The following is a 19559-nucleotide window of genomic DNA, read 5'->3' as shown; positions in this document are numbered from 1 at the left end:
AGTCAAAGAAAATTTATATTTCTAGTTATTTTTCCTTGCAATTTATGCACAACTGTTTCCTCCTCAGTCATCTCTAAATTCTGACAGAAGAAACTGTGACCCAGTCTGTCTCCTTTCCACAGCCCTGCCTAAGGCCACTCTGATCGTGAAGCCAAATTGGCGCCCACTGTACAATGGAGAGACCGTCACACTGAGCTGTGAGGTGGACTCCTACAGCAACTGGACACATTTCTGGTACAGAGACCATAACCAGACAGCCACATCTCTCTCTAAAGAGTACAGTGTAAACATCACTGGGGCTGCTGGGTCTCACCAGGGGCAGTACTGGTGTGAGGGGAGGCTGGAGGGGAGAAATGTGACATCACAGCGCAGCGACTCCATCACTCTGACTGTTGCAGGTGAGTCTCTTTCAAATTATATATAAAACTTTATCCTTAAAATATTTACATTGCTTTCCATTCACTTACCATACATAGGAGCATCAAACAGTATAACAATATATAATATGGCTTGGACAAATATTTAATTCCGATTGGTTGACAGCCATGTCAACCAATCGTTTAATTCGTGTTTGTGTATAGGCATGGCAATGTGGGTAATTTTGCCTCATTATGGTTCTAAATCACAGCGCGAAAACTTCAATTTGTTGACTTAGAAATCCTGATGTAAAAGGAAACTTAACACCATGTTATTTAAAAAAATCAATCGCTAAGTTGTGCAGATAGAAAGCGTTTTTTTATCCAGAAAATATCTCAGTTTCAACACATTTCACATTTTTGTGGTCAGGGGTGCAGCATTTATTAAGCTTGAAGATATTAACGTATCGTAGTTATGTGTATTAGAATATATGATACAGCTGACTGTTTTCCCACTATACCAGTTGCTAAATGCACCATGACAATAGTTGTGAATTTTGTTTTTCATTGTTTAATGTCTTTTCTCTTTTCTTATATTTTTGATGGCTGATAGTGAGACTACTCCGCATACAAAAGCGAAACACTGGTTTATCATTACCAAAGAAACCATATTTAGTGAAGTGGCAGATGTGTACATAATGGGGTTAGTTTTGTAATTAATAAAATGTCTTTAAAAATACCTTTTTATTTAAATTTCCCCACGCATTTTAGTTGTTATACATAGTATAAGAGATATTAACCACTTCATGGGTTTCGATTACCACCCTGTCACGCCATATATTCTTGTATATGCACAGGTTTATATCCTCCACATATCCCTCATCTCTGTGTCTCTCCAGAGGTGGACTGGTATTCGGTCTGGGAGCTGCTCCTCTCCTGCTGGCCTCCATTATACTGTGTGTGAAATTACATTACATTACATTACATTCATTTGGCAGACGCTTTTATCCAAAGCGACATACAAAAAAGTGCATTTCATGGTCGTAGACAACTGCTAAACACGGGTTCAGTAAGGTACAATACTTATTTTGTACAGCTATTTCTAGCCGAGAACAGTGAACACTATTCTGGCCTAACATCTGCAAAGCCAACTAGGCAGAAGAATAAGCTACAGTATTAGGACAAATACAAATTACCAAGAGGTGTTGGGATGGGGCAACATGTAACAAGTGACAGGAAAAGGGTTTTTTTATTTTTGATAAAAGAGTGAAATACAGCGTGGTGGTGGTTAGTCTAGGTATAGTCTGAAGAGATGAGTCTTCAGGCCACGGCGGAAGATGGGTAGTGAGGGGGAGGTTCGGAGAGGGACGGGGAGTTCGTTCCACCACTGGGGAGCTAGGGTGGAGAAGCTCTGTGATCCCTTTGGGCGGGTGGGAGGGGTTACAAGGCGCCCTGCTGCCGCAGAGCGAAGTGGTCGAGCAGGCACATAGAATTGAGTCATGTCCTGCAAGTAGATGGGGGCTGTCCTGTTGGCAGCAGTGTAGGCAAGGGTCAGGGCTTTGAACCGGATCCTGGCGGCGACCGGTAGCCAGTGAAGAGGAGTGACGTGGGAGAATTTGGGGAGGTTGTAGGTGAGTCGGGCAGCGGCATTCTGAATCATCTGTAGTGGCTGTATGGCACAAGCTGGCAGGCTTGCAAGGAGAGAGTTGCAGTAATCAAGGCGAGAGGTCACCGTAGCCTGGACGAGCAGCTGGGTGGAGTGCGTCGTCAGGTATGGTCGAATCCTTCTGATGTTGTACAGAAGGAATCTGCAGGACCGTGATGTTGCCTTGATGTGCTCCTTGAGGTCCAGTTGGTCATCCAGGACCACCCCCAAGCTCTTGGCAGAGTGAGAGGCAGTTACTGTGGTGCCATCAACCGTGATTGAGAGCTCACGAAGTAAGGAGGTCTTGCACGGGAAGAAGAGCAGCTCAGTTTTGTTGAGGTTGAGCTTCAGATGGTGGCTGGCCATCCAGGTGGAGATGTCAGCCAGGCAGGAAGAGATCTTATCATAGACCTGTGTGGCCGAGGGGGGGAAAGAAAAGAAGAGTTGTGTGTCATCTGCATAACAATGATAGGAGAAGCCATGTGAATTAATGACTGAACCAAGAGATCTGGTGTATAAGGAGAACAGCAGAGGACCCAGTACAGATCCCTGAGTGGATGAGAAGCAGAGGCAGATCCCTTCCAGGTGACCTGGTAGGTCCTATCTGCAAGAAAGGAAGCGAACTAAGACAGGGCAGTCCCGGCAATTCCCATCCCAGCCAAGGTGGAGAGGAGTATTTTATGGTTGACCATGTCAAAAGCTGCAGACAGGTCAAGAAGGATCAGGACAGAGGAGAGGCGTGAGGCTCTTGCAGTGGCAAGTGCCTCCGTCACAGCTAGGAGTGCAGTCTCTGTTGAGTGCCCTGATCGGAAGCTAGACTGGTGAGGGTCTAGCAGGTTGTTCTGATGGAGAAAAGAGGTTAGTTCAAGAACTGGTCGTTCAAGGGTTTTGGACAGAAAGGGTAGAAGCGATACGGGTCGATTATTCGTTACATCGGAGGGGTCTGAGGTGGGTTTTTTGAGAAGTGGGGTAACACGAGCCATCTTAAAAACAGAGGGAACATGACCAGAGGAGAGAGAGGAATTAACAATAGAGGACAGATAGGGAAGGAGCTCGCTGGAAATGGATTGGAGAACTTTAGATGGGATGGGGTCAAGTGGACAGGTGGTTGCACGATGAGAGGTGATGAGTTGTAATACATCGGAGTCCTCCAGCATTTCAAAGGAGGTCAGTGTGGCTGTGGGTTTGTCCCGGGGGGTTGGGGGGCTCACTGGATGGGCGAAGGAGTTCCGGATTGTAGCCACCTTTCCTTCAAAGGCAGCCAGAAAGTCATCTGCGGAGAGGGAAGAGGGAGGTGGGGGTGGAGGAGGAATGAGGAGGGAAGAGAAGGTGGAGAATAGTTTGAAATGGTGCAGGAAACCAGGTGATGTCATTTTATAGGGGAACACATCTAAAAACAATATGTGTTTCAGATTTCAGGCTGCAGAACTGTTCATTCTCACTCACCGTTCTCTCCCTCTGTTGTGTTTATACGTGTTTATTGATGTGCAGGGTCGCCTAATGAAGCAGCTGTCAAATACACCGAAGAGAATGTGGAAGTTGACTTATAAAACCTTCACACAGAAGCTGGATCAGTGTGCTCATGTCAAATGAAGAACATTTGAGAGCTCAGGATTATTTTTCAATGTGATGCTTCTCAGCTTGCAGGAGGGGAAATCCTGATTGGGGGTGCAGTTATGGGGACACTCACTGAGTTTTGGGAATGAAGCAGTCGTGCCTTTAGAGTGCAGGATCTGTATAATATATCTGAGGTTCTGATTCACCAGAGCTGCACTTGTGATCTTTGTCTAAGCTAGTTAGCTTTGATTGCTGTGTGTTTGTTTCAGGTCCTACGTTGAACTCTATATATTATGTAGTAAAATTGCCGCAAGCTTACATACAGCCTAAACAGCTGAGACTCTGCAACATGTTCAACATGCATTTCATGTGTCTGCTTTTATTAGTATTACATTAAATGGACTTTAAAGTGTGTTCTTTTTTGTTCCTTCTTTATTTTGTTAACATATGAAATAAATGAAAAAAAAATAAACGTATGTGTAATGTAGCATCCCCACAGGTCATTAAAAATGTTATTAGTTGCGGTATTTCTGTCCTTGCATGATGAAGTTTTTGATGATAACTAAGTGTAATCACATATGAAAAATAAATAGGCCATCATAAATAAAAAATGAGAATAGCTGAATTTAATTTGATCTTAAATAATTGTTCACCATCAATTGGCCAGGGCAATGAAGGGATAGGCTGTTGGCTTGGCAAGCATTTTTGAGGAAGTAGACTACAAGTGATTTACATTACCGGCATTTAGCAGACACTGTTATCCAGAGCGACTTACACAACTTTTATATTGCAACTACATTGGATCCATTTATACAGCTGGACCTATACTGAAACAATGGAGGCTAGGTACCTTGCTCAAGGGTACAACGGCTGTGTCCTACACGGGAATCAAACCTGTGACCTTTGGGTTACAAGACCAGTTCTACTCATTATACTGTGCTATCGCTCATGCTAACATAATAGCAGTGTCTTTGGAAGTTCATTACATTTTCTGTACTTTCTGAACCGATGTTGCTTTAAAGCAGTATCCGTTCAAATGCCTACATAAGGATCATATAGTTTTAAAGTGCCCTAGGGTTCTGTTGACGCGTGGTGCTCAATGGACAGCGGTCACTCCTGGTTCAGGGCTGATGTATAACGCTCGCGTACAGGAGACCTCAGGATGCATAATGCATGTTATGAAACATTTCTAATAGGAATCAATGAAATGTATACAACACAATAAACGTTGATATAACGCACTTAAATAATAACTTATTGAGATAACCTTTGTTTTTTATAAGCTCCCTGACATGGAATGGACACCTAGCTGTTTACCTGACTATAAACACAAACATACGGACTTTCACATTTCTCCAGAGGAAGAAAGTGCTGCATCACACATGCACAATGGCATATGCACACACTGTTATTTTCCTGCCACACACAGGGGGAAAGCTGCAGAATGGTTATAACATACACAGGGATGTCATACTTCTCTGATTACCTCCTCTAAAAAAAAAAATTAAAGTACCAATATAGCGGATGCTGCGGCTCGTTAGCTTCCCTTCATGAGCATGTGATCAGAGTACAGAAACCACGCGAGCGTCTCCAACCTGCAGCTCCGACTATATCTCGAGCAGAGGACAGAGGAGCATGGCACTAAAATGCAGACGCACATGGTAACTGTTGCAGCTTCCTGCAGCTCTGTCTGGGTTAGGATACTCTGCGATTTCAGAGGGGATGGCAGTCACTCTGAGAGCTTCTCAGTGTCACAGTTAAATGTGTAACTTTCACAGCTTTCTTCAGGTCAGCGTAGTTCAGCTGGGCATGCTAGAGTGATGTAAATTTCTAATGCAAATTACACCTCAGGCAACATGATCAACTTGTGAATAATATTTCTGTAAATAATTTTCCATTCATCATTTAGCATTCAAACAGAGTTACATAATAAACTTTAGGGTTTAAGTTGCAGAAATAGTGTGGTTACAGTATGATTTCAGAGGCAGTTGACTCTTACTTTGCCAAGTTTCTGTTCATGACCAAAAGGCTCAATTTTGGTCGAACCAGACAATTGATTTACACAATTGCTCTCACTAAGGCCTTTGTTTGTGCAGCATTTCCAAAGAGCCTGTTGGTATGACGGTGTCATTGTATGGTTGAATATGAGATTTGGTGATCTCAAAAATCAGCTCCCAAGCCTGGAGAAACAGACAGAACACAACTGATTCTGTGGCCAAGCAGCCATGAAGTCTGCATATGCAAGAAGGGTGGAGCCAGTTAGACTTCTCTCTGGGCTGACGGAGCATGGTGGCCAGATGTTGGGCTTTGACTGGGCATTGTTGTGCATTGTTTTTGCAGAGGTCATTATAGTAGAATTTCTACTCTCCATCATCATCAGGAAATTTGTGGTGCCGGATAGTAGAAAATTTTGTATAGTAGAGCGTACCCTAAAGATTAGTCAGGAGCCAAATTAGTACAGTATTTATTTATTTTTTTAGCTCAACGGATTATTTTATTGCTCAAGTGACCCACCTGCTGGCCAAATGATTTTACAATAGCTTCTGTTTTCAAGTAAATGTCAGAGGGACATGCACTGGAACTTTAATGCACCCCATCCTGTGTAAGTTTGTAAGCACACAGACTAGCACCTCAATCTTGTGTACGTTTTTTAGTGCACAGACAAGCATCCCCATCTTTTCAAGTAGCCAATCACATACTCCCAGGGCTTCACTCTAGCCAATTATGAGCTGCCCTGCAGGTCCAACATTCACAGTCAGCTCTGGCACAGTTGGGTTTTTTAGACCATGCAGTGTTTCATTTCACAGAGGACCAGTGCATTTAAGCAAGGTGATGCCCTAAAGTCACTCTGATTCCCTGCAATAACAAGTGAAGTTCCGCATTTTTCTTTAGTTTATAAAAATAGAAGAGAAGAAAACAAAAAGCTGGTTTGCTGTGCAGGACCTACTTCCTTATTTTTGCTCTCATGAACAGAGCCCCCAAAAAGTGTTGTAATAGTAGATGGAAATTGGTTATTTTTGCTCTGTGCTTACAGTAATTGGATTTGAATATGAGACAAAAGTACAGTCAGCTTTTAATATCATGGTATGTGTGTTACCATTTCACAGAAACTGCTGTCTTTGTGTTGAGTCCCCCTATTTTCAGCAGTGTAAAAGTAAAAAAAAAAAGATTACAATTAAAAAGCAGAAGTTCTTTCCTCCACACTTTCAGCTTTCCATTGCTTTGGTTTTAATTTTTTTATTTTTTTGTCTCATCTGTTCATAAAACTGCTTCAAAACTCGTCAGGCTTGTCTTTGTATTTTTTGGCAAATTCTAATCTGGCCTTTTGATTCTTGATGTTGATGTGAGGTTTTGCATTTATCTGTTTAGCCTCTATAATTCTGCTCCCAGAGTCTTCTGCATTTGGCGTCTTGCTATATTTTTACCCTTGCCCTCTGGAGACTGCTGGTGACATCACTGACTGTAGTTTTAGGGTTCTCCTTCACAACTCTTCACAGGATTCATCTGTCATCAACTGCAGTACAACTCATACAGGTACTTAGAGTTGTCTCGAGCCTACACAACTCACATACAAGTTTGGATAGTTTATTCTCTGTTTGGCACTGTGAGTGCCTGTGTGTTTTCTGGCTTCTGTTGTTGGTGGCTTTTTGTCAGTATAGAGGAAATGAAAGAGTGATCTTCTGCAGATATATATTTAAATTTAGTTGATTTTAGTTACAGAAAAGCGGAAGGTAAAGCAGTGATGAAGTAGAAGGGTGGGAGCTTTGTGGGAATTTTTTCGCAACTTGCAGTTCACACAAGCAGATAAGAAACGAATGCATTAGAGGTGCTGTACAGTATGTATAATAGCCCAGGGGTTTCTTTTTTAGCACTCTTTTGATCACTGAAGTTGAAGCACTAACCTTCCTCTTGAATCATGCAGGCAAACAGAGGGGTCACATTGATCTGTGAGTACTACCTAATCAGTTTTTTAATGTAAAGGTTTTTAACAGATAAGTATGTTTTTGTGGTGAAATTTGCCTTTGATTGATATAAATAAACCACAACAACACATTTGTTAAGTATTGCTTAAATAAATAAGTATAATTTGACCTCGCTAATACTAAAATGCTCTACAGAGTTTGGGCTGCATTGGAATGACCTGCGTTATGGGAAAAGAAGAAAAGTATGAGTGAAGAAGTATGCTTTTGCTTCAGTAGATAACATACCTTGAATGATCACTAGCAATGTTTTGTGAAAGAAGAAATACAATTTTATTTATTTGTTATTTGAAAGAGACATTGGACAGATAGTAACTGCCCCAGAATTAGCTTGATAACTAAATTTCATCAGTAGTCCCTCGGCCGGTGGGAAAGTGGGAAAATTTACAAAAAATATGTACAAGCAGCAATTTGCAATTAGAATAAAAAAGTTGGTGTCCATCAATACACTCTAGCAGTAAAATAAAAATAAAAAAATAATCGCAAAAGGTACCAATCTAGCATATTGTGCTACAAATAAAATAATAAAACAAAAAATTACATGATAAAAGGTAAAACAATTGTACTTAATAGCATGTTGGTGGTGATATGTAACTGGCTTTTTAACCAGAACTTTCAGTGTATTTTTGCACAGAACATGTAAAGGCTTCAAATATGTTCACACAAACGGATATACTTTCCATTCAAACTGTTCATAGCCGAACTCAAACACTGACTGGTGGACCTGAGTTTACCAAACTTCCACAGTACTGCACGGATGACATCTTGAAATCAAACAGCAATGATGGGGATGTATTTAGGCTTTATATGGAATATATTTATGGTTTTGTATTTTTCTTGCACTTATTGCATTTCTTTGGCCATTTCGATGATGATGCCAATGATTCCTGTCTTTCTTTTTTTTTTTTTTTACAGTGCTGAGTCTAATGACAAGACTGGGTGAGTGTTACTAGATTTTAAAACAAACCCAACCTTCTGTTACCTGATAATTTATCAGAGAATAACCTTATTCAGACAGTTTAGTGAAACTTATGATTGATAACAGAATGTCATGCTTCACAATAAGACGGTCTCACAGCATTATGATGTGATTAATGTGACTGCACATGTGGACGGTAATGTAGAAATATTATTCTGTGAGACTCAAGGCATGTCCTACAGTAGGGGGTGATACAGAGATCACAAACAGAATCAGTTCATTACTGTTCTAAAATAATAATGCTACAGCATTAATCACTATAAACATGTCATTTAAATACATGTCATGTATTTAAACACATGTACTGACGTAGTGCATGCACTGTTTGTACAGGGAGCCCAAAGGCTGTACTGACTCTGCAGCCTAACTGGCCCCTGTTCTTCACTGGAGAGACCGTCACTCTCACGTGTTCGGGACGGCCATTCAAACATTATGGATTTGTGTGGTTCAGATATGAATCAGATAGTCGGCTGCTAAAGCACGCGTCCCAGGATAACATCTACACCATCGCACCTGTTACTGAAGCCCACAGTGGTGTATACATCTGTGAGGCTGATTCCACGAGTGGTCCTGTCAGACTGAACGTGTCAGGTGAGTCAAAACTGGTCAGCAGCTGAACACTGGTGGTCTCACTCATCCCACAGAGAGACCATATTTAACACATTTATTCAATCTTCCCCAGTGCACATTGTGCATCCCGTACCAGTTCATTTATTACAGGCAAATATAAAAATATAGTTTTAATTTATTAACTTATTTTCACTTAAATGGGCTGCGTATACCACCAATTGAGTTGAGTTTCTGCCTGTCACGCTGTTTGTATTGTTAATATTTGAGCTTCTGTAGGTTTTAATACATGGAATGTGGCCTTTTCTATCTGTTATGACAATGAGAGAACCTACTGCTTTAGCTCTTTGTCTCAACCCCAATCAGAGCATGCCTGTCCCTCTGTAGTCATGTCTACACTCCACTAGCAAAGTTGTATGTGGAAGTTGTGTAAATCGCTCTGGGTAGAACCATCTGAGAATGCCTGTAATGTAGTGTAATGTAATGAGCGGTTAGAGCTGTGACACAGTCTGTCCGTCTTCACAGCCTCGCCCACACCCATTCTGAGATAGTCACATGCTTTCCCAGTACATGGATAAGCGAACCATGTTCTACTGTATCACAGATTAAAGCCAGTTTGCACTGTATGTTTGATTATGCCATTATTAGGAACCTGGGGGAGAGATTCAGTCTGTTCTCTCTGTTATAGAGAAACACCACCTGTCCTGACTGTCTCTCCACACAGGCAGTTATATGCAAGAGAACATGTCAGTCTCTCTTGTAAGGTTACAGTGACTTCAGCTGGCTGGGAATATTACTGGTAAAAAGGAACTGGATCACATGACATTGCCCATATTTCCAGAACATCTAAAGGCTTGTACACCCTCAGTGTTGCTCCTCTTACACACACAGGGGGGAGACTCAGTTGGGAACACAGAGTATATTTACCCCACCCACATACAGGTATCAGGTGAGTGCTGATTGGAACACAGAGTACAGTAATCCCACCCACATACAGGTATCAGGTGAGTGCTGACAGGCATTATTCAGTGTGCAAAAATGGCACATTCCCATAATGCACTGGGTCCAACTGCTGAGATGATTCTGGGGTCCTGTTTCTTAGTTTAATTCTTGTACCATTACGATCAGGATGAGAGCTTTTTCATTTCTGATTTTTGAATATCATCTTCTTATCATCTTAATATAATTGAAAATAGGAATGCAGCTGCCCTGGATTTTGTACTTCATTTAGAGCGATTTGTTTTTTCCATAGTCATAAAAATACTGGCATGACAACAGAACTGTGACCCAGTCTGTTTGTTTCTACAGCACTGCCTAAAGCCACTCTGACGGTACAGCCAAAATGGCGCCCACTGTACAATGGAGAGACCGTCACCCTGAGGTGTGAGGTGGACTCCTACAGCAACTGGACATATTCCTGGTACAAAGACCAGGCCCAGATGGCTGTGTCTCAGACTGCTGGTCACAGTGTAACTGGTAACAGACTCACCATCCCTGGTGCTGTTGGGTCTGACCAGGGGCAGTACTGGTGTGAGGGGAGGCTGGAGGGAAGAAAAGTGACATCACAGCGCAGCGACTCCATCAATCTGACTGTTGCAGGTAAGTCTCAGGTACTCATTCAATTTGGATATGTCACATGCTCTATTGGATTGAGATCTGGGGAATGTGCAGGTCATTGGATTAAAATGAAGTCGTCATCTTGTTTGTGGAACCAGCTAGAGGTGACGTGTGCTTTGTGACATGGCGCATTCAGACAGTTTAGTGAAACGTATGATTGATAACAGAATGTCATGCTTCACAATAAGACTGTCTAACAGCATTATGATGTGATTAATGTGACTGCATATGTGGACGGTAGAAATATTATTCTGTGAGACCCGAGGCATGTCCTACAGTAGGGGGTGATACAGAGATCACAAACAGAAGCAGTTCTTTACTGTTCTAAACGAATGAAGCCACAGCATTAATCAGGACACTATAAACATGTCATGAGTATTTAAACACATGTACTGACGTAGTGCATGCACTGTTTGTACAGGGAGCCCAAAGGATGTACTGACTCTGCAGCCTAACCGGCCCCTGTTCTTCACTGGAGAGACCGTCACTCTCACGTGTTTGGGACGGCCATACAGACATTATGGATTCTGGTGGTACAGAAATGAATCAGATATTAGTGTGATGAAGCACAATTCCCAAGAAAACATCTACACCATCGCACCTGTTACTGAAGCCCACAGTGGTGTATATAGCTGTGCTGCTGAATCCATGAGTGATCCTGTCAGACTGAACGTGTCAGGTGAGTCAAAACTGGTCAGCAGCTGAACACTGGTGGTCTCACTCATCTCACAGAGAGACCATATTTAACACATTTATTCAATCTTCCCCCGTGCACACTGTGCTTCCCGTACCAGTTCATTTATTACAGGCAAATATAAAATTAACTTATTTTCACTTAAATGGGCTGGGTATACCACCAATTGAGTTCAGTTTCTGACTGTCACACTGTTTGTATTGTTGATATTTGAGCTTCTGTATGTTTGAATCCATGGAACGTAGCCTTTTCTATCTGTTATGATTGAATGAGAGAACCTACTGCTTTAGCTCATTGTCTCAACCCCAATCAGAGCATGCCTGTCCCTCTGTAGTCATGTCTACACTCCACTAGCAAAGTTGTATGTAAAAGTTGTGTAAATTGCTCTGGTAGGAGCATCTGCGAATGCCTGTAATGTAGTGTAATGTAATGAGCGGTTAGAGCTGTGACACTGTCTGTCCGTCTTCACAGCCTCGCCCACACCCGTTCTGAGATAGTCACATGCTTTTCCAGTACATGGATAAGCGAACCATGTTCTGCTGTATCACAGATTAAAGCCAGTTTGCACTGTATGTTTGGTTATGCCATTATTAGGAACTTGGGGGAGAGATTCAGTCTGTTCTCTCTGTTATAGAGATACCCCCGCCTGTCCTGACTGTCTCTCCACACAGGCAGTTATATACAAGAGAACATGTCAGTCTCTCTTGCATAGTTACAGTGACTTCAGCTGGCTGGGATTATTACTGGTAAAAAGGAACTGGATCACATGACATTGCCCATATTTCCAGAACATCTAAAGGCTCTTACACCCTCAGTGTTGCTCCTCTTACACACACAGGGGGGAGACCCAGTCTGGTACACAGATTATAGTTGCCCCACCCACATACAGGTCTCAGTTGAATGCTGATTGGAACACAGAGTACAGTAACCCCATCCACATGCAGGTATCAGGTGAGTACTGACTGGAACACAGAGTATAGTTACCCCACCCACATACAGGTATCAGGTGAGTGCTGAGAGGCATTATTCAGTGTGCAAATTGGCACATTCCCATAATGCACTGGGCCCAACTGCTGTGATTATTCTGGGATCCTGTTTCTTAGTTTAATTCTTGTACCATTACGATCAGGATTAGAGCTTTGTCATTTCTGATTTTTGAATATCTTCTGTTAATGTCATTGAAAATAGGAATGCAGCAGCCCTGGTTTTTGTCCTTCATTTAGGGTGATTAGTTTTTCCAAAGTCATAAAAATACAGGCATGACAACAGATCTGTGACCCAGTCTGTCTGTTTCTACAGCACTGCCTAAAGCCACTCTGACGGTAGAGCCAAAATGGCGCCCACTGTACAATGGAGAGACCGTCACCCTGAGGTGTGAGGTGGACTCCTACAGCAACTGGATATATTCCTGGTACAAAGACCAGGCCCAGATGGCTGTGTCTCAGACTGCTGGTCACAGTGTAACTGGTAACAGACTCACCATCCCTGGTGCTGCTGGGTCTGACCAGGGGCAGTACTGGTGTGAGGGGAGGCTGGAGGGGAGAAAAGTGACATCACAGCGCAGCGACTCCATCAATCTGACTGTTGCAGGTGAGTCTCAGGTACGCTTTCAATTTGGATATGTCACATGCTCTGTTAAATTGAGTTCTGGGGGCTGTGCATGTCATTGGAGTAAAATGAAGTCACCGCCATGTCTGTGACATGATGCATTACCTATTGGAAGTATCCACTTGAAAAAAGAAAGACTGTGGCCTTACAGGGATGCATATGGTCCGCTACAATGCTTAAGTATGTTCTGGCACTCAAATGATGTTTAGGTAGTATTAAGGGGCCTAAGTGGTGTCACAAAAACATTCCCCACACCATTACACCACCACTACCAGCCGTTACTGCAGAGACAAAGCAGGATAGATTCATCCTGTTTTACCAAATTCTTACAGTACCATGTTTCAATTGTTAGTCTTGGGTTGGGTATTCAGAGATGCCCTTCTACACAGTTCTGTTGTAAACAGCTGTTATATGAGCATGTGTGGCCTTTCTGCTAGCTTGAATGAGTCTGCCCATTCTGTTCTGGCCTCTCTTATTAGCAAGGTGTTTGCCCTCAAAGAACTGCCATTCACAGGAGTTTTTGCACCACTCCCAATGAAATCTAGAGACTGTACTACATAAAAATCCCAGGAGCAAAGCTGTTTCTGAGATGCTGGAACCACCACGTCGGGAACCAGCTATCATACCATGGTCAAAGTCGCTTAGATTGTGTATCTTGCTCATAATAATTTTGGTTGAACAAAAAACGAAAACTCTTTACCATGTCTCCATGCTTTATATGTTGACTTGCATGTTTCACAATAAGACTGTCTAACAGTATTATGATGTGATTAATTTGACTGCATATGTGGACGCTAATGTAGAAATATTTTTCTGTGAGACTCGAGGCATGTCCTACAGTAGGGGGTGATACAGAGATCACAAACAGAAGCAGTTCTTTTCTGTTCTAAACTAAGCTGAGGCATTAATCAGGACACTATAAACAGACATGAGTATTTAAACACATGTACTGACGTAGTGCATGCACTGTTTGTACAGGGAGCCCAAAGGATGTACTGACTCTGCAGCCTAACTGGCCCCTGTTCTTCACTGGAGAGACCGTCACTCTCAGGTGTTTGGGACGGCCATTCAGACATCATGGATTCTCATGGTACAGAACTGAATCAAGTGGTTGGGTGACAAAGCACGTATCCCAAGAAAACATCTACACCATCGCACCTGTTACTGAAGCCCACAGTGGTGTATATAGCTGTGCTGCTGAATCCATGAGTGATCCTGTCAGACTGAACGTGTCAGGTGAGTCAAAACTGGTCAGCAGCTGAACACTGGTGGTCTCACTCGTCCCAAAGAGAGACCATATTTAACACATTTATTCAATCTTCCCCAGTGCACATTGTGCTTCCCGTACCAGTTCATTTATTACAGACAAATATAAAATTAACTTATTTTCACTTAAATGGGCTGGGTATACCACCAATTGAATTGAGGTTCTGACTGTCACACTGTTTGTATTGTTAATATTTGAGCTTCTGTAAGTTTAAATCCATGGAATGTAGCCTTTTCTATTTGTTATGACAGAATGAGAGAACCTACTGCTTTAGCTCTTTGTCTCAACCCCAATCAGAGCATGCCTGTCCCTCTGTAGTCATGCCTACACTCCACTAGCAAAGTTGTATGTAGAAGTTGTGTAAATCGCTCTGGGTAGGAGCATTTGCTAATGCCTGTAATGTAGTGTAATGTAATGAGCGGTTAGAGCTGTGACACAGTCTGTCCGTCTTCACAGCCTCGCCCACACCCGTTCTGAGACAGTCACATGCTTTCCCAGTACATGGTTAAGCGAAGCATGTTCTACTGTATCACAGATTAAAGCCAGTTTGCACTGTATGTTTGGTTATGCCATTATTAGGAACCTGGGGGAGAGATTCAGTCTGTTCTCTCTGTTATAGAGATACCCCCGCCTGTCCTGACTGTCTCTCCACACAGGCAGTTATATGCAAGAGAACACGTCAGTCTCTCTTGTAAGGTTACAGTGACTTCAGATGGCTGGGATTATTACTGGTAAAAAGGAACTGGATCAAATGACATTGCCCATATTTCCAGAACATCTAAAGGCTCTTACACCCTCAGTGTTGCTCCTCTAACACACACAGGGGGGAGACCCAGTCTGGTACACAGAGTACAGTTAGCCCACCCACATACAGGTATCAGGTGAGTGCTTATTAGAACACAGAGTACAGTAACCCCACCCACAAACAGGTATCAGGTGAGTGCTGATTAGAACACAGAGTACAGTTACCCAACCCACGTACTGGTATCAGGTGAGTGCTGAGAGGCATTATTCAGTGTGCAAAATTGGCACATTCCCATAATGCACTGGGCCCAACTGCTGTGATTATTCTGGGATCCTGTTTCTTAGTTTAATTCTTGTACCATTACGATCAGGATTAGAGCTTTTTCATTTCTGATTTTTGAATATCTTCTCTTAATGTCATTGAAAATAGGAATGCAGCAGCCCTGGTTTTTGTCCTTCATTTAGGGTGATTTGTTTTTTCCATAGTCATAAAAATACTGGCATGACAACAGAACTGTGACCCAGCCTGTTTGTTTCTACAGCACTGCCTAAAGCCACTCTGACTGTAGAGCCAAAATGGCGCCCACTGTACAATGGAGAGACCATCACCCTGAGGTGTGAGGTGGACTCCTACAGCAACTGGATATATTCCTGGTACAAAGACCAGGCCCAGATGGCTATGTCTCAGACTGCTGGTCACAGTGTAACTGGTAACAGACTCACCATCCCTGGTGCTGTTGGGTCTGACCAGGGGCAGTACTGGTGTGAGGGGAGGCTGGAGGGGAGAAAAGTGACATCACAGCGCAGCGACTCCATCAATCTGACTGTTGCAGGTGAGTCTCAGGTATGCTTTCAATTTGGATATGTCACATGCTCTATTGGATTCAGATCCGGGGACTGTGCAAGTCATTGGAGTTAAATGAAGTCGCCGTCTTGTTTGTGGAACCAGCTGCAGGTAACGTGTGCTTTGTGACAAGGCACATTACCTGCTGTAAGTATCAACTTGATAAAAGGTAGACTGTGGTCATAAAGGGATGCACATGGTCTGCTACAATGCTTAAGTATGTTCTGGCACTCAATTGATGCTCAGTTGGTATTAAGGGGCCTAACGTGTGTGCCACAAAACATTGCCCACACTATTACACTACCACTAACAGCTGTTACTGCTGACACAAAACAGGATGGGATTTTTATGCAGTATGGATTCACCCTGTTTTGCCAAATTCAGACCCTACCATCTATGTACGTGTCGTAGCAGAAATTGAGATTCGTCAGACCAGACATTTATCCATTCTTCAATTGTTTAGTTTTGGGTTGTGTATTCAGAGATGTCCTTCTGCGCAGCACTGTTGTAAATAGCTGTTATTTAACCATTTGTGGCCTTTCTGCTAGCTTGAATGAGTCTGCCCATTTTTCCCACGCTGTCATTAATAAGGTGTTTTCACCCACAGAACTGCCACTCACTGGATTTTTTTTGTTTATTGCACCACTCTCTGTAAATTTCATACATGTTATTGGGATTCTAATGAACTCAGCTGTGCTAGTGACTTTGTATAATTATCCTAATTTCAATGATATTCAACTTATGCTCACACTATAGAGAATAAAAATATTCTGTGAATGATTTCACATATATAATTTACTTTTGAAGTTATGCTTCAAATATTTATATTTTATGAAATATTGCGCAGGACCACCTATTGTCTCAAAGATAATTAATCTTTCTGACATGGTTCTTTTTCCCTTGCATTTTATACACAACTGTTTCCTCCTCAGTCACTTCTACATTCTGACAGAAGAAACTGTGACCCAGTCTGTCTCCTTTCCACAGCCCTGCCTAATGCCTCTCTGACTGTAGAGCCAAAATGGTGTCCACTGTACAGTGGAGAGACCGTCATTCTGAGGTGTGAGGTGGACTCCTACAGCAACTGGACACATTTCTGGTACAAAGACCAGACCCAGATGGCTGTGTCTCAGACTGCTGGTCACAGTGTAACTGGTAACAGACTCACCATCCCTGGTGCTGCTGGGTCTGACCAGGGGCAGTACTGGTGTGAGGGGAAGCTGGAGGGGAGAAATGTGACATCACAACGCAGCGACTCCATCACTGTTGCAGGTGAGTCTCAGGTAGGCTTTCAATTTAGATATGTCACATGCTCTATTGGATTGAGATCTGCGGAATATGCATGTCATTGGAATAAAATTAAGTCATCATCTTGTTTATTGAACCAGCTAGAGGAGACATGAGCTTTGTGAAAATACTCATTACTGCTGGAAATATCCACTTGAATACAGGTAGACTGTAGTCATAAAGGGATGCACATGGTCAGATACGATACTCAACTAATCTCCGGCACTCAAATGATGGTCAGTTATTATTTGGCCTAATGTGTGTCATGAAAACATTCCACACCATTATGTTATTGGCATTCTGATGAATTCAGCAGTGCTGGAGGCTTTGTGTAATTATCCAAATTTCAATGAAACTCAACTTATGCTCACACTATAGAGAATAAAAATATTTGGATTATTATTTCACATATATAATTTATTTTGGGTGAAATGCTTAAAATTTTAATATTTATGGAATATTGTGCAGGACCACCTATAGAGTCAAAGAAAATGTATATTTCTAGTTATTTTTCCTTGCAATTTATGCACAACTGTTTCCTCCTCAGTCATCTCTAAATTCTGACAGAAGAAACTGTGACCCAGTCTGTCTCCTTTCCACAGCCCTGCCTAAGGCCACTCTGATCGTGAAGCCAAAATGGCGCCCACTGTACAATGGAGAGACCGTCACACTGAGCTGTGAGGTGGACTCCTACAGCAACTGGACACATTTCTGGTACAGAGACCATAACCAGACAGCCACATCTCTCTCTAAAGAGTACAGTGTAAACATCACTGGGGCTGCTGGGTCTGACCAGGGGCAGTACTGGTGTGAGGGAGGCTGGAGGGAGAAATGTGACATCACAGCGCAGCGACTCCATCACTCTGACTGTTGCAGGTGAGTCTCTTTCAAATTATATATAAAACTTTATCCTTAAAATATTTACATTGCTTTCCATTCACTTACCATACATAGGAGCAACAAACAGTCTAACAATATATATTATGGCTTAGACAAATATTTAATTCCGATTGGTTGACAGCCATGTCAACCAATCGTTTTATTTGTGTTTGTGTATAGGCATGGCAATGTGGGTAATTTTGCCTCATTATGGTTCTAAATCACTACGCGAAAACTTTCAATTTGTTGACTTAGAAATCCTGATGTAAAAGGAAACTTAACACCATGTTATTTAATAAAATCAACCGCTAAGTTGTGCAGATAGAAAGCGTTTTTTTTAACCAGAAAATATCTCAGTTTCAACCCATTTCACATTTTTGTGGTCAGGGGTCCAGCATTTATTAAGCTTGGAGATATTAACGTATCGTAGTTATGTGGATTAGAATATATGATACTGCTGTCTGTTTTCCCACTATACCAGTTGCTAAATGCACCATGACAATAGTTGTGAACTTTGTTTTTCATTGTTTAATGTCTTTTCTCTTTTCTTATATTTTTGATGGCTGATAGTGAGACTACTCTGCATACATAGAAAAGAGAAACTGGTTTATCATTACCAAAGAAACCATATTTAGTAAAGTGGCAGATGTGTACATAATGGGGTTAGTTTTGTAATTAATAAAATGTCTTTAAAAATACCTTTTTATTTAAATTTTCCCACGCATTTTAGTTGTTATACATAGTATAAGAGCTATTAACCACTTCATGGGTTCCGATTACCACCCTGTCACGCCATATATTCTTGTATATGCACAGGTTTATATCCTCCACATATCCCTCATCTCTGTGTCTCTCCAGAGGTAGACTGGTATTCGGTCTGGGAGCTGCTCCTCTCCTGCTGGCCTCCATTATACTGTGTGTGAAATTACATTACATTACATTACATTCATTTGGCAGACGCTTTTAACCAAAGCGACGTACAAAAAAGTGCATTTCATGGTCGTAGACAACTGCTAAACACGGGTTCAGTAAGGTACAATACTTATTTTGTCAGCTATTTCTAGCCGAGAACAGTGAACACTATTCTGGCCTAACATCTGCAAAGCCAACTAGGCAGAAGAATAAGCTACAGTATTAGGACAAATACAAATTACCAAGAGGTGTTGGGATGGGGCAACATGTAACAAGTGACAGGAAAAGGGTTTTTTTTTTTTTTGATAAAAGAGTGAAATACAGCGTGGTGGTGGTTAGTCTAGGTATAGTCTGAAGAGATGAGTCTTCAGGCCACGGCGGAAGATGGGTAGTGAGGGGGAGGTTCGGAGAGGGACGGGGAATTCGTTCCACCACTGGGGAGCTAGGGTGGAGAAGCTCTGTGATCCCTTTGGGCGGGTGGGAGGGGTTACAAGGCGCCCTGCTGCCGCAGAGCGAAGTGGTCGAGCAGGCACATAGAATTGAGTCATGTCCTGCAAGTAGATGAGGGCTGTCCTGTTGGCAGCAGTGTAGGCAAGGGTCAGGGCTTTGAACCGGATCCTGGC

At 42.3% G+C, this 19559-nt stretch overlaps 1 protein-coding gene across 1 annotated transcript in view; it reads left to right on the top strand.

Moving 5' to 3' along the window:
* The window catches only part of LOC135246900 (basement membrane-specific heparan sulfate proteoglycan core protein-like), an 81909-nt gene that overhangs the window by 40719 nt on the left and 21631 nt on the right, over nucleotides 1-19559 (top strand). Inside the window, exons 13-20 of the mRNA XM_064320170.1 lie at nucleotides 8454-8477; nucleotides 8851-9108; nucleotides 10393-10683; nucleotides 11123-11380; nucleotides 12695-12985; nucleotides 13982-14239; nucleotides 15557-15847; nucleotides 16846-17130. Of these exons, the coding sequence (XP_064176240.1) occupies nucleotides 8454-8477; nucleotides 8851-9108; nucleotides 10393-10683; nucleotides 11123-11380; nucleotides 12695-12985; nucleotides 13982-14239; nucleotides 15557-15847; nucleotides 16846-17130 (1956 nt within the window). The remainder of the gene's footprint in view (nucleotides 1-8453; nucleotides 8478-8850; nucleotides 9109-10392; nucleotides 10684-11122; nucleotides 11381-12694; nucleotides 12986-13981; nucleotides 14240-15556; nucleotides 15848-16845; nucleotides 17131-19559) is intronic.

The sequence above is a fragment of the Anguilla rostrata genome, unplaced genomic scaffold (assembly GCF_018555375.3).
Source record: "Anguilla rostrata isolate EN2019 unplaced genomic scaffold, ASM1855537v3 scaf0961, whole genome shotgun sequence".
NCBI classification, from domain to species: Eukaryota; Metazoa; Chordata; class Actinopteri; order Anguilliformes; family Anguillidae; genus Anguilla; species Anguilla rostrata.
This window is presented reverse-complemented; position numbering and strand designations above follow the sequence as displayed.